This window comes from Plectropomus leopardus, chromosome 11, assembly GCF_008729295.1.
Source record: "Plectropomus leopardus isolate mb chromosome 11, YSFRI_Pleo_2.0, whole genome shotgun sequence".
NCBI lineage: Eukaryota > Metazoa > Chordata > Actinopteri > Perciformes > Serranidae > Plectropomus > Plectropomus leopardus.
The window spans coordinates 30,112,460-30,128,247 of record NC_056473.1 but is presented as its reverse complement, the minus strand read 5'-3'; the positions used below and the strand labels follow the sequence as shown (position 1 = coordinate 30,128,247).

Sequence of the window (15,788 nt, the reverse complement as noted above, 5' to 3'; positions counted from 1 at the left end):
GTTTTTAGTTTGTTTGGTCGACAAAATTGACACCTCCAGTATTTTTCCCCAAAAAATTCGACCTACCCTTCCTGCTCGCTTAATCATTTTTGTAAAGTCCCTTAGTCTTTATCTGCAAATAAATGCGAAGGAAACAGAAGGATACGCGATGATGTCCAGGATGTGTGAAACACAAACATGTTGCAAAATGTCAGCGCTGATACTTGTTGACATAAATGTCCTCACAATAAAAACAGACAGCCGCTGAGAGCAGAAGAGATGGCAAAAGAACAATCACTGTCATCTCAGGTATCTGTGTGTGGGAGTGTACAGTACGTGTCATAAAGTCAGCGTGTGTGCGTGTGTGTGTGTGTGTGTGTGTGTGTGTGTGTGTGTGTGTGTGCTTATGTCACTGTGCTGAGCAGTGCATGTTCTTGTGGGTTGGACACCTGCGGTGCAGTACAGGTGTGAGTGACAGAGGCAGAAACGCAAAGCTGGAGGGTGGTTTACACTGACCTTTACCACCATCACACACACACAAACACACACCGTCACACACATTTACATGCATATGTAGACACGCGTGTTGCTGCATATATGTCTGCCTGGCTGGGTTTGTCGATTACTGACATGCATGGCAATACATATGTTGTCATTTTGGTGAATAGGTTGTGTGTTAGAGCAACATGGCTGCAGACAACGAACAAAAGTATTAATACTCTAAAGCTGCACACATTTACTGTCCTCTGTTTGTTTCACGTTCATGTACAATGCTGTTGATGTGCCCTTATATATACATATATATATATATACTGTATATATACATCAGTAGTGCATTTTTCAGGATTTTATTATAATTCAGGACATTTCTGTCACACTCATATGTGTTGGATTGTTTATCTTATATATATATTTTTTGCCAGTATTCGATATGCTGATTCATTTGGCTGACAACCGATATATCCAGTTTTTTTCCCCCACCTAATTTTAGAGATCATCAAGTCTCTTCTGTAGTGGAATTAATATCATACTATGCATACACCCACCAGCTGACGAGGGCATGAAATACAATGCTTTTCAATGTATATAATATTAATTCATTGCGCAAAATAAGAAAAATACTTCGACTTTGTGTTGATGTTTCTATATGTGCATGTTCGTGCATGTCAATTACAAAATTTTCTTTTTTTTTGTTTTATGATATTGGCAGAAATCAGCATGTTGGCCGATTCAGATGTTTCATTTTAAAGCCAATTTCTGCTGATGACGTGCCGATCTTATCATGTATTCCTACTTAAGAGTGAATGGAAAACGTACGCTTTTTGAAACTTTTATAACTTTGTTATAGTTTTCATGTTTTCTAAAGAAACAGAGAGAGAGAGAGAGCAAAATAAATCTTGAGGACATCAGTACGAAGCGTGGCCATTGTTTTTGCGGAGCCGTGAAGGTACCGTGAGTGTGTGTGCTCACCATTTCCTGGGTGCTGGAAGGACGGGGAGAACTGCTTGGCGGTGACCCTCGCCATGCGACTCTCCTCCTGGGCTTTCTGAGCTGCTCCGACCGCTGCCTCTGCTTTACCCTGCGCATGAGCCGTCCTGACACACAGAAGACAGAAAAAGGAATATATAGAGGACAATAAATCAAATTTAACTTTAAACATTCAGAATCTTTGGCGGTAGTGTCTAAAATAAATTCCCTTAAGGAAAAAGAACAGCAGGGAGGAAAGTAATAAGTAGTTTTAATATGAAAGAAGAGAACAGAATAAAAACATATTGTCCAAAAATACTGTAAGTTAAAAAAAAAAATACAATAACTGACCTTTCGAAACAATAAAAGTGCCAACAGTGCACCACAGTGTCTCAGTTTTTTACTGATATGAAGGTATTTGTGGTCGAGTCCAGGTTTTTTCACACAAGACAGAACGCAACCAGTTCACCTCCATTAACTCTTTACTGGTTTCCAAGAGATGATGGGATACTTTGGACGCAATCCTTTCATGTTTAGAAGAAATTTTAAGAGTAAGAGTAAGTAACTGGATGCAAATTTAAAGATCTATTTTTTTCCCCACAATTATTCAAAATCTGGTCTTTTAAAGACAAGTTGGTAACCTTTATTGTTCAACCCACAGCCAATTAAACCCGACAGGGTGAACGGGAGTTTGAGTGAGAGCGCAGTACGCAGGCTAAAGACAGCTTATCTTTTTCTCTCTGTTCTGACCTTCTGTCCACACTAACCTGACATTTTTCTCACATGAAAACAAAGCTTTTTAAAATCACTGTTTATGCTCCTTTAGCGGTCAGGCAGAAGAGAAAAATATGTAAATGAGCACAACAGCGACTGGAAATCACAAGTTTGGCTCTGGCCGTCAGTCAGAGTTCGGCGGTTGGTGAGCGTCTGTGACCCTCGTCGCTGCGGTGTGTCCTGCACCGTCGGCCCTAGTTGACCCTCGTCTGCTATTTATCTGCTGATTCAGCATGTCGACTTGGTGGCAGAGCCCGTTGGTGAATGAAATCAGTGATTGGCGTTTCAGTTCAGCACACGAGAAGACAAACGGAAGTAAGAAATGTAAACAAAAGGTTAAAGTTCAGAGGAAGTGAGGTCAAAACAATATATAAGGTAAGATTATTTTCTTTAGCCATTGAGCTCTTTAGCAGAAATGATTCCTGATGGTTTGTATTGCTGTTCACTGGCGTACAATAAATATGCTTTGTTCTTTCAATATTCAAGGTTGTGTCGTTAATGTGTTAACTGGCTAACTAATGTCAAGGCGGTCTTCTGTTTTTTCCTTTTTGAATGACGATTTCAGACGAGGACCGTCTGCTGGTATGGAGCTGTGTTTCCTCTCATGAGGCGCAGAACATACACGCTGGTTGACCGTCGGTTTGGTGTGTTCATGCAACTTTTTGGCCAAGACACACAGCAGTGTGAGACGACACAGCAGACGGCTTTCATCGCCTCTAGTTCTCTCGTGTTCGTTTGGTGCATCTGGGCCTTTGAAGCGTAGTAGAGTAGATCACAGAGAGCCAGAGAAGACAAAATGAACACATTACTGCACATTTGTCAAATACAGCAGCTTGGTCAGTAGCCCGACACTTCAAACTATGACCCTCTAGGTACCCCTCAAGGCATCAGTTTTGGACCTTCAGGGAAGGCTAGCCAGGAGGATGGCCTTTCCAATCCACAGCTGCTAAGATGTGATCGGTCGACTGTCTCTCCAAACTGCTGTCAAAGAAAACGGCAGACTTATGTGACTGAGTTTTGTTAAAAGAACATAAAGAAAGCACCGTATAGGAGTGATACTTAGCTTACAGCCCACAGCAGGGTGCTGGTGGCCCTTCAACCATTTTCTAATTTACAATAAAAATAAAGTGATTCACACTGGAAATGTTTTTGCACTTTCAGTATACATAAGGATGAAAAGCATGAGAATAGAGCATGTTTATTAAAAAAAGGTGCCCCCCGACGGAGATCCTTGCTAAACTCCTTATGTCCTATAATCCTAGAAAGGTCCGAAAATCTGAGAAATGCCCTAAAATCTGAGAAATATTCTAAAAACATGCTAAAATCATAGAAATGTCTTAGTCCTAGAGCGTCCTAAAATGCTTGAAACATCTTAAAATCTGAGAAATTTCCTAAAATCCTAGAAATGTGCTAAAATGCACAAAAAGTCCTAAAATCTGGGGGAAAAAATCCCTAAACTCCAAGAAACATCATAAAATCTTAGAAACATCAAAAAAAAAACAAAAAAAAAAAAATATCCACATAACATGTGTGGAGCTGCTGTGTCTGGCCCCTGGCCTCTTGTCATTTTGCAACAGTGGCCCCCAAGCAAAGCAAATTGAGTATCCGTCATATAGTACGCAACTGTTAAATTCAGTTTCTTCATTCATATCCGTGTTTAAAACTTTTGAGAAAATATTGTATTTTCTCCACTGTTTGCGTGCCTTTGCAACACTGAGGACATTTTCCCATCATGTGGAAACATAAATAATACATCTACATGCAAACATATAACTGTTAAGCTCACATAAATCATTTATTCTGAGCTGTCATTATAAAAAGAACATGTGGCATAAGCTCCTTCATTTGTATCGGAGTTATCTGCTCTATTGTGCGATGTTGTAGCTGATGAATCTCATCATAAACGACACCTGAACCAGAGGGCGAGAAACACGCGAAACCATAAACGCTTTAACATAATACATGATACCTCATACAGTAGCTATGGGAGGGAGACGATTACAGCGCCACAGTTTGATGAGGTGGTATGTATTCATCTGTTTACAGGCTATGTAATCATTTGCTTGAAATGTGTTTACTATCACAAAATAATTCATCTTGCTGCCTCTGCCTGACGGGCTTTTCACATCTCCCTCATCTCTCTAACTGCTCCTTTACAGCCGCCTATTCATATCTCCCTCACTCTTCCTTTTATATCTTCCCATGTTCCTTTCTGCGTCCTCCTAATTGCTCCTTCCTCTTTATCACAATCCCCTTTTCATCTGCCTCTTGTCCCACCCTCTCTTTCTCTCTTTCTGGTAATATCAAAAAGATCTTTTTTCTCAATTACAACCCTCTTCTTACCTCCGTCTCTCCCTTTCCACTCCCCTATCTTTTTCTGCTCTCTACTTGTGTAAAATAACCTCTCCATCCCTCCCTCTCTTTTCTCTCTCTGGGCAGTAACAGTCTTGATGCAGTGTTGCATGTCGATGGCTATTGATTTTTTTCCCTCTCTGCCTCTCTGTTTCTCTTTGCCCCTCTCTGCTCTCTGCCAGCGCTGCTGTGCCAGGCCCACAGTATACTCAACACCACCCTGTGTGTCTGTGAGCGCCTGTTGGTTGTGGGGGAGGTGAGGTGTAAGGAGAGAGACAAAGACCGTCTTATTGTTTCACGTGACGCCATCACATGTAGAGATTTTGACAGAAGTTTTTCATCCATAAGGACTTAATGTCATGGATGAGCTACAAACACACTCTGGACACAACCTGCTCTAACTCTGGTGGAGAAAACATCAACACTTAAAATCTTCACTTTAGCCTTTAACTAGCACTGATTCAGCTGCCTTGCACTCTGCTTTGCCCTTATATACTGCTGCACATATTTGGGATGTTGTATTTTCCTTGATTTTATGCATTTTATATACTCTGTTTTTATGCTTATTTTATTAATAATGTCAGTAGGTTATATATATATATATTTTTCCATTTTATGTTATGCATTCTGCACACTACATTTTTAGAATTATTTTATCTTACTTTTTTATTAGTATTATCAAGTGGATTTTAACCATTTCTATGTATTCTATCTGATTTTATTTTATTTTTACATACAGGTTTTATTAGGTCTTTTTCACTTTTATGTGTTTTCATGTGAGGCACTTGGTGCCTTCTTGACTGACTTCTTTATTCTTTTTTTTTCTTTTAATGATGGTGCATTTTTATTATGAGGTGCAAACTGTTAAAATATTTAAAGTAAAAAGTTAAACAGTACTATATACAAATATATATATTTTTTAAATTGTGCACTCTATTAGCGATCACGCCGGTTGTAACAAAGGTTATGGCGACTGATAACACAGCAAACGTTCACCATCCAACCATGTTTTAAAGCTGGATAAACAGAGTACCTGGATAAACTCAACCGAATCATCTACCGGTACTCGGTCTCTACAATAACTTCCATTTCCAAAAGTCCAAAAATGTTTTTCTCACTACTGCTGACGTCATGATCCTTTACTCTATACTCAATATAAAATTAAGAATGTAGTGTGTTCCAACTGCATTGTATCTGGATTTTGTGTACACAAGAAATGCCAGGATTAAAGAAAATGTATGAGCATGAGAAGTGAGCTTACTCAACACACTCAGTCACCCCAAAATTCAGTGCAGCTCTTAAGACTGTCCGATGGCAAAATGCAAATCAGACAGTTTCACTGAAATAATTAACGCTGGATAAAATAACTGATGGCAAGGGACTTTAAGGTACAGTTAGGAGGAAAAGCACAGGCGCTCACATATAACACTCCTGCCCTCGACCTGTTTCAGGATGAATCAGCTGCCCGCAGAGAAAAGAGATGGCTGTTCAATGGAGGCTTAATAACAAAACACAACATCCTGTCCAAAAGAAAAGAGTTAATGATGGAGAGCAAGAAAAGAGAAAGGAACAAGAGATGAAGCGAGGCGATGAGGAGGGAGGAGAGTGTGTGACAAAGGAGCGGCACAGACGGTGTAATGGAGTACAGCATGAGGAGAGACTGAAAAAGGAAGAAGGAAGATGGACTTAAAAGGTGTTACGTATTCAGCATCACTGAATCATTACCAGATTAATTGTGAGACAGCGTAATTACAGCAGCGCTCCAAAGATTGACAACCTCTACATTAAAGTCAAGGAGTGGGATTTATGAGAAATTTGGTTTTACTGGAATTTAGGGAGGCAGTTGCACATGTTTTAAGACAGTTAAAATGTTCACCTCAGTTTGAATGGAAAATCCAGATGAGTTTTTTTTTTTTAACCCTCGTGCACTGTTTCAATTTTCTGACTACTACACATTTGGTACAAAAAATGTACCCTGTTAAAAAGTGCCATAAAAATACGATATCTAACCATTTTTTCCAACTTCCCCTGCATTGCACTTATCAACCAACATCAGTCCTAATAATAACTACTGAATATTTATTGAATTTCTTAAGATTTTAACCCCTTAAATACCAGGTGGTTTACATGATGCCAGTTTTTTTAATTTAAAAAAAAAAAACACTAAAAAGTTGTTATTTTCCAAACACTTTATTTATATATTTTTTGTTGTTAATGATGTTATCACAGTCTCAGATAGGTCAATGATTAGTGTGTTATGTCAGTTTTTTCAAAAAGTCAAAAAGTGCAATAAAAAATATATATATATATAAATATTTTTTTTCAACTTTTTTACTGCATTACCTTTGTCAACCAACATCAGTCCTGATAATAACTACCAAATATTCATTCATTTTTAGGATTTAAAAAAAATTCAGGTAAAATGCCCAATCTTGTAAAAAAAAACAGTAAAATTTACAAAAACTTATCCAGGACCACAAAATGAAAGCCTGATATTATGGGATGCATGCATGTTTCAATGCTGGAATGACAATGGGATAAAAAAAAGTAGATTTTCATTTTCAGATTTCTACAATTTCAGATATTAGGACATTTCTCGGATTTTAGGATGTTTCAAGGATTTTAGGACATTTCAAGGATTTACAGACGTTTCCAGGATTTTAGGACATTTCTATGATTTTAGGATGTTTCTACCATTTTAGGATGCTGCTGGGATTTTTGGATGTTTCTACAGTTTTAGGAAACTTTGAGGATTTTAGGATATTTCTAGGATTTTCGGACATTAGGGGCTTAGCTAAGACATCCATCAGGGGGGTGCAGGTGATCCTCCACTTGCACTTCTCCTTTTTTTTTTTTTTTTCTTTTAAATAAAAAAACTCTATTTTTATGTTGTTGTATGCACCCTGGCACCTTATGTATACTGAAAGTACAAACAATTTCCAGTGTGGATCACTAAATTTTTTATTGTGGATTAGAAAATGATTAGGGGGCCACCTGGCACCCTATCAGGGGCCATATTTGACCCGCTGGCATTTAAGTCGAGAATCACTGGCATACATTTTGACAAACATATATTAATGTTTAAAATGCTACATGAAGCACCTTGACGAGGACAGAGTGAACGCGCAGGAACATGAGGGCCAAAAGCACGAGGGAGATAAACGAGGACAGTGAAGAAGAGGAGAACCAAAGCAAACAGAAGATGGAAAAGACAGACACAGAGGAAGACAACACACAGATGAGATGAGTGGGGAGACAGAGAGAGAGTCTAATCCGGGACTCATGCTAAGCTCCTCCATCATCTCTGTCATTACCTCGAACCAGCTGATGATGATGATGAGGGTGATTCATACCTGAATATCTAACAAAGCTTTCCGGTTTGCATCACTGCTAACAGTGTGTGTGTGTGTGTGTGCGTGTGAGAGTGTGCGTTGGGCTTTAGGCTAGCTGAAACGAGGTCACAGGATTGCAGTGAATGGCTCCGTCCACAAAGCACAGTGAGTCACTGGCGTGTTTATTTGGTACCGACTAATCACAGGTAGCCTGATGCCACATCAGTTACATCAGCACATGTGACAACAGTGATCAGGGAACGTCAGCCTAGTATCACACACACGCACAAATCCGGGGATTTACTGTGACAATAAGCACGTGGACAGCTGACACAGAATTTCTACCAGCTCTGGGATTTTGCTCTGGACCTGACCTTTGACCTCTCTGCTTCCTGACACGGATCAACATTAAAAAGTTCGATAAAGATTTAAAAACAGCCAATGAACGTATTTAGAAAGACACTCTAGGAAAGTTTTAAAGAAAAGCTGCATCATCCTTGTACCAGATTGCTATTGTGCTTCATTTAGCTCTGAGAGTTTCTGCAGCAGATACTGTGTTTCACCTCTCAGGGTTTCTCCTGGTGTTCCACAAGGAAATACCCTGCTGTTCTGGGACACAAAGAGAGGGAGAGAGACGGAGAGGCTGTCCTGTCCTGGGCTATGCTGCTGTCTGAATCTGGGTTAGACATTTTTGCGTGTGTGTGTATGCATGTGTGTAACACAAAGAAAGAGCTGGTTTAAACTGTACCGCATGCACGGTTCGGATCATAAGAGAGTCAAGTTGGATTTCTGTCATTTTCAGAGAAAACCAAACATTCAGAGCATCACGACTTTTATCGATTTAGTCAAATGTGCATGTCACTTCCTGCCCCTTCTGACATGATTCAGCAATATCGTGAGCACTTCATGCTGCATCTGTTTCAATGACCTCATCTCAGATACTTGAAACATAATAAGGTTTTTAAATCTACTATAAATTCTGAATTTTGACCATTTCTAGAGGTAGGTGTCAGCTGTTTATGATGAAACAACATTAAAAGGATAGTTCACCCAAAAATGAAAACTTAATCATTATCTACTCACTCTCATGCCGATGGAAAGTCGGGTTAAATCGTATAATCCACAATACATATAAATACATAATAAAACCACAAAATGTCTCCATACTGCTCGTCCTGGAGCCCTTGAGTGTCAAATTGGTTTAAAAAACATCACTAGTGCCATGTTTTTAGCCTCCCCCACACACAGTAGTTTTTAATCTGATAAAGGGACTTGTTGCTTGCTGCTAACTCCACAAGTGTGTGTGTGTGTGTGTGTGTGTGTGTGTGTGTGTGTGTGTGTGTGTGTGTGTGTGTGTGTGTGTGTGTGTGTGTGTGTGTGTGTGTGTGTGTGGAGGCTTCCGGCTAGCGGTAAACACTGGCCTGCAGGTACCGTGAGCTCTCATGTCGTGCGGGCGTGCATATGTGAACGCAGCTCCCACACTAAGCCCTACAGGCTAAAGGCTACAACAAGGATAAAAACATGAAGCCAAGGACGTTTTTCAAAACAAATTGGCATATCAGGGCTTCAGACACTTGGATTTTGTGGTTTTATTATGTATTTTTTTAATATTTGAATTCTGGTCACCACTTGTTTCAATTGGTTGACAGATGAGTGCAACACTTTTACATTTAGGCTTCAAAAATCCCCAAAATGGTATTCATTTGTGAAGATTATCTTGTTTGTTTAAATGTTTGTTTACCGCAGATCTTAGTTTATTCAATGATACAAAATCCAATGGAAAATCAACCAGCCTTTTTGACGAGGGAACCAGGGCTAACTTCCTGGTCGGCCAACAAAAACATCATCTCTGGGGCAATCTATAGGTCCCCTTTAAGATATGTTAGCATGTAGCTGAAAGCACCTCAGTGGTGCTCTGCCTCACAGAGCTGGAAGCACGACTGTAGACTCTTAGTCTCGTCTCTCCTCTGACACTCTGTCTGCCTTCATGAAATAGGCTCATCCAAGTACTTTTTGTATTGAGATCGTGGTTTAGCTGCTTTAAGTATGCAAAAAGTGGCACCCTACTTTCAACAAGGACACTCTGTCCCTCCCCAAAAATAATCTAAGCCCCCCTTGTGCATGAGCTCCTGCCCTCCAAATATCCGAGCACAATCCTCCTCAGCATGCATAAGCTGAAGCTTGCATGATCCGACTGTGTACTTTTACACCTTTCTTCTTTTTTTAAATTTCTCAGCCCTGTCAGATCTACCTGTGGGTCCAAATTACAACTCGTGTGAGTCAGTCAAACATCGTTCAAACCACATAACTTTTTAACTTAAATGGTTTTTGGGGAAAAGCATCAGGGGACAGAGTAAAACAAAGACAGTTCAACTGCTCCCAGAGAGACGAGGGGGGGACAGACACTGAGAGACAGATGTAAACAAACAGGCTGACAGAGAAGTAAACAGTTTGATGGACGACTGACAGCCATGTGAAACTAATGAGTAATATGGTGTGAAGCATCTTCACATCAATAAATTGCTGGCATGTTAATCTGAGGGCATATTGTAAACAAAACAGACCACCACAAAGGTTATTGGACATGAGTTGTACATTTGTAGAATACAACTACTGTCAAATAAATATATGTCGAATATCATCACCATTGTTTTCAATCATTATATAAAGTGTTTTTGACAATATTGACAGTTAAAGTAAAATGTTAAAGATACCACCTTTGAAATAACACATTGCTCGTTTTAAAAAGATCAAAATCAATTTTAGCTCTCTGTATCCAGTCACAGGTACTTTTTTACAAACATGCAGGACAAAGTCCTGTACCGTTCACAGGGATACAAGTTTAAAGAATTTCCTCACTGACAGAAACTTGGCAAGCAAGCTCAAAGATGTCAGAGAAATACAGTTTATTTATTACAAAGTATTTACCATGAGAGGAAGACGCTAGTAAAAACCATAACCTATACTGGTTGCTGTGCCCATAGATGGATCGGGCACAGGCCCAGGGGCCCAAAGTGTCAGGAGGCCCTTTGGCCTCACTTGCAAAATGTCAAATTAACAAGTACCGACCAGGAGGAGACAAAATGACTGCAGAGAGACACAAAATGCCAAAAAAAGATCCAAAATTACTCCAGAGAGACACAAAACAACCACAAGGAGAAACAAAGATACCCAAAATGACAAAAATACATAAAAAATTACCCCAAAGACACACAAAACAACTATAAGGAGACTCAAAATACTCCAAAAAGACACACTTAACCATGATGCTCTGTTGAAATTTGTGACAGATATTACAATCTGGTGATTTTACAGTCTGGCTCCGAGTAGGAGAGCAGGTGCTTGTTTATCCAAAAAAAAAAAAAAAGCAGTGGACGATCCCACATAACCCCTGACAGAGGTCCTAGCTAAGCCTCTGATGTCCCTAAATCCTGGAAATGTTGTAAAATCCTAGAAATGTCCTAGAGTCCTACAAACATTGTAAAATCCTAGAAATTTTGCCTCTATGTTGTGCAACATGTGCAGTCCTGCAGAGGGAAGATATGAGCGATGAACTGGATAAATGGCTTCAGAGTGAATAACTGACACAGTTTGTGAATGAACTGATTGTCTGAAAAGGGGTTAGGTTCAGTATCTGATTATCAGTTGACCTTCAAACAGATCAATAATGTAACACCCTGACGTCATGATCAATAACTTACATGTATGTACAGTGTACGAATATATCTGTGTTTGCATGTGTTCAAGAGCAGATCACCTGATTTCTGCAAGAGTCAAGACTTAGATGGACAAACTTGTTAAGGAGGTAGAAAAAACACAATAGTGTGACAGTGAAACAAGATGAGAAGAGAGAAATGAAGAGATTTTTAAAATGTTGGGGTCAGAGAGAAAAAGACAATAAGAAAGTGAGACAGAAAAAGTAAGAGAGTGAGAGAGATTTCCGCATTATGCCAACAATGTTGGCAGGCAGCCTGAGAGAGAGCAGAAAGGCTGAACTGGAGGCACACACACACACACACACACACACACACACACACACACACACACACACAAAAGCGGATACATGAGGTGAATCACTAAAGATCCAATCCTATTAGTCCTGATGACAGTCTTCTGCTGAGGGCAGTATGACCACAGTTTGCTACAGCTGCTCACCTAACTCATCTCACACTGCTGATAAGTCACACAGAAAGAGAAAGAAAGAAATGACAACAAATTAAAGTTCATGTCAGTCACTGGATCGTCTTATATTACGTTGATTAGATCGCTCCCCTCATGTTTGAGTCCACATTTTAAGTCAGACGGACCCGCAGTGAACAGACTGTCACAAAGCACTTAGACAGCAAGCATAGCTCCAATACCCTGATGGATGGACCAAAACTTTGTCATGTGTAAAGCGTAACGCACACATGAGCGTGGGAGGAGCGGCAAGCAGCTCGTGTTAAGTTGCATCAAAGACAGCGGGGATACTTAAATTCCTTTGCTTAAGGGCCACTTTTGCAAAATGATAGGAGGCCAGGGGCCAGTCGCAGCAGCCACATACACGTTTCTAGGATTTTATGACATTTCCGGGATTTTATGAATTTTTTTCTGATTATAGGACATTTTTAAGGTATAAGGACATTTCAAGGACTTCAGGAAATTTCTAGAATTTTAGGATGTTTCTAATATTTTTGGACTTTTCTAGGATTTTAACATGGTTTGAAAACTTTAGGACATTACAGGACTTAATGACATTTCTAGGATTTTAAGACATGTCCTACATTTTAGGATGCTTCTGGGATTTTATGACATTTCTCAGATTTTAGAACATTTTTAAGATACAAAGACATTTCTAGGACTTCACAAATTTTCTAGAATTTTAGGATGTTTCTAATATATTTGGACTTTTCTGGGATTTTAACATGTTTTGAAGACTTTAGTATGTTACAGGACTTTGGGACATTTCTAGGATTTTCGGACATCAGGGGCTTAGCTAGGACTTCAGTCGGGGTGCAGTAGATCCTCCACTGGAACTTTTTTAATGAATAAGCTCTATTATGATGCTGTTTTATGCACCCTGGCACCTTATGTATACTAAATGTACAAAACAATTCCCAGTGTGAATAACTTAACTTTTAATTGTGAATTAGAAAATCGTTGGGGGGGCACCTGGCACCTTATTGAGGGCTAATGTGCGGGTCTAAGGACAGAGTGATGTGGTATGCTGTAAAGCACTCTGAGGTGAATTGTGATTTGTGATAACGGGCTTTATAAATAAAACTGACTTGACTTATTGGTACCAGATTTGGCCCACAGGCTGTAAGTTGAGTAGACCTTTAAAGTCAAGCCAAGGCGACAAACGACAAAGACACGGAAGTCTATTTCCCCAAATTTCACTTCATGTGGGGAGGCACAACTTCTACTTTTTCATTGTTAATACTCACTATGTGTACTGGACTTCATGTACTTTCTGATACCAAGCACTGATTCAACCCAGCCACTCTCACTTTACAGAGTATTAAACCAATGACATGATACATCCCATCAAGTCTCTTTTATCACTTTCTAAATATTCAACATTTTGGTTTGATAGAAATTATGTTTAAGTACAGACACTGGCCAACTAAGACAGACATTTTACCTATTACCTCTATATTACTTACTATATATTCTTGAACTGGCTCTGGCAAGTTCGTGGATGTAGATTTAATGGTGGATTCCTGTACAGGGAGCAGCCAAATTTCTTGCTCAGTCTGTGTCCTTGGATTGAACTCATTATATTCACCTTGACACTAGTTAAATTTTCTGATCTTTCCGTACAACTCAAATCTACAAACACTGTTTCTTCGACAGCAAGCACTGCCACCGAATTACTGTATCCACGGCCCGATAACCTGCTTCCTTGAAGCAACAAGGTCTGCAAACCAAAATGGGTTATAGGCCTACTTCTGATGGGTCCCCACATGACAAGAGTATGGATGTGTATCCATGACGACAGGTCCCAGGACAGCTAATTAATTTCCTAGTCCGAAGTTGAAAAACAAAAACTGTTGCTTTATATTCCTGTCCAAAAGTTTCTATCTGCTGTAAAGAAGGTCAGGGCACACCCATTAACATCACAACCCCAACTGTGCTCATTGTTTTACTTCAATGAGCAGAGTTATAATGAGAGCGGGCTCTCATTTCCATTCAGCGGAGCAGCTTCATCAGAGTCTTAACAGCTCCAGGCGGTCTCGCTTCGCTTGCTGTTTCACTTGTACCATAACCTCCTTAACCCTACATTCACCTTAACCTTAATCCTGTTCTTAATCTGTCATTGATCTCAATTAAAGTGTGGAATGGGTCCATCCGCAAGTGTTTACATGTCGAGCCAACTCCCCCGGTGATTCAGACACATGGAGCCATCAGTGGGGGGTTGGACACTCGTACAATACAGAGACAGCGACACGAGACAGAAACAGAGAGTGAGGTGGAAGTAGAGGAATGGAAATGAGAGGTGGAAATTACAAATCACTTTGCTGGTTTAAATCATTTCGTTTAGTTCAGTTAAAAGATTCAAAGCGACTGCGCTGTAGTTCTTTGAATTTTTCTTCTAACTTTAGCGACCACTGTTCACGTGCACTACGCCGCGTACATCAGCAGAGTTGGGAAAGCTATTTTTGAAATGTTATTGGTTACACATTATCTTGTGCTGCGTTCAAACGTCTTCACAAATCAACCTTCAAACCTTGAGCGAATTGGTTTGCTGCCTTTTAAAAACATCGGGGGGAAAAGGGAAATGAGCAACTTCACAAAAGATGTTCAACAAATTGCTGGAATTAGTAGATTTGGACTGTTTTTAGAGGTAGGAAAAAAAACATATTTATAATTATCATAATTATTCATCTATTTATTCATTGGTCATAACTGCTTGACCTCTTAGGGGTCGTGGAGAGGCTGGAGCCTATCCCAGCTGTAATTGGGCGAGAGGCGAGGTGCACCCTGGGAAGATCACCAGAGTATCACAGGGCTGATGCACAGAGACAGACAACCATTCACACTCACAGTCACACCACCAGGCAATTTAGTGTCACCAATTAACCTGCATGTCTTTGGACCGTGGGAGGAAGCCGGAGAACCCGGAGAAAACCCACGCTGACACGGGGAGAACGCGCAAACTCCGCACCGAACAGCCCCCTCACCAAAGGTCCGAACCTCGCCCTAGCCCAGGGTCCAACCTGGGACCCTCCTGATGTAAGGCGCCAGTGCTAACCATCACACCACCATGCAGCCCATCTTAAATATATATTTACACATTTATTTAAATTATAACAGTAAATCAGTAAAATATATTTTTAATATACAATTTAAATAATTCCATATCTAAAAATATATTAAATATATTACAGATTTATTATTATTTAAGCACCTTGTCAGGTCATTCACTCTTTTTTTTTGCTGTTTTACTTTGTTTTTGATTGTGTATTTTCATTTCTTTCAGGTAATTTTCCTGGACTTTTTTTTTTACATATTTCTTGCTAATTTTGGGTTATTTCTTTTTTACCTTGCTCATTGACATTTTCCCCATGTTTTGGACAGAATTCAAACCAATTTGCTCTCACACAGAGAGAGACTTAGCAGCAAGCAACAAGTTCCTTAGTTGGATTTAAAACTACTGCGTGTGGAGGAGGCTTCCAGGTAGCATACCAGGGGCACTTTTTGGTCTCACAGGAGCGTGCATACGTGAACGCAGCTCCCACACTAAGAGCTACAGGCTACAACAAGGCTAAAAACATGACGCCTGTGATGTTTTTCAAAACAACTTGGCACTTGGATTACATTGGAAGAGCAGCATGGAAACAATTTGTGGTTTTGTAATGTATTTTTTTTTTCAGTTTGAATTTTGGTCACAGTTTGCTTCGA

General features: G+C 39.8%; 1 protein-coding gene across 1 annotated transcript in view; it reads right to left on the bottom strand.

Moving 5' to 3' along the window:
* The window catches only part of jph3b (junctophilin 3b), a 53,893-nt gene that overhangs the window by 13,483 nt on the left and 24,622 nt on the right, over window positions 1–15,788 (bottom strand). The window contains exon 4 of the mRNA XM_042496805.1: window positions 1,450–1,574. Within this exon, the coding sequence (XP_042352739.1) occupies window positions 1,450–1,574 (125 nt within the window). The remainder of the gene's footprint in view (window positions 1–1,449; window positions 1,575–15,788) is intronic.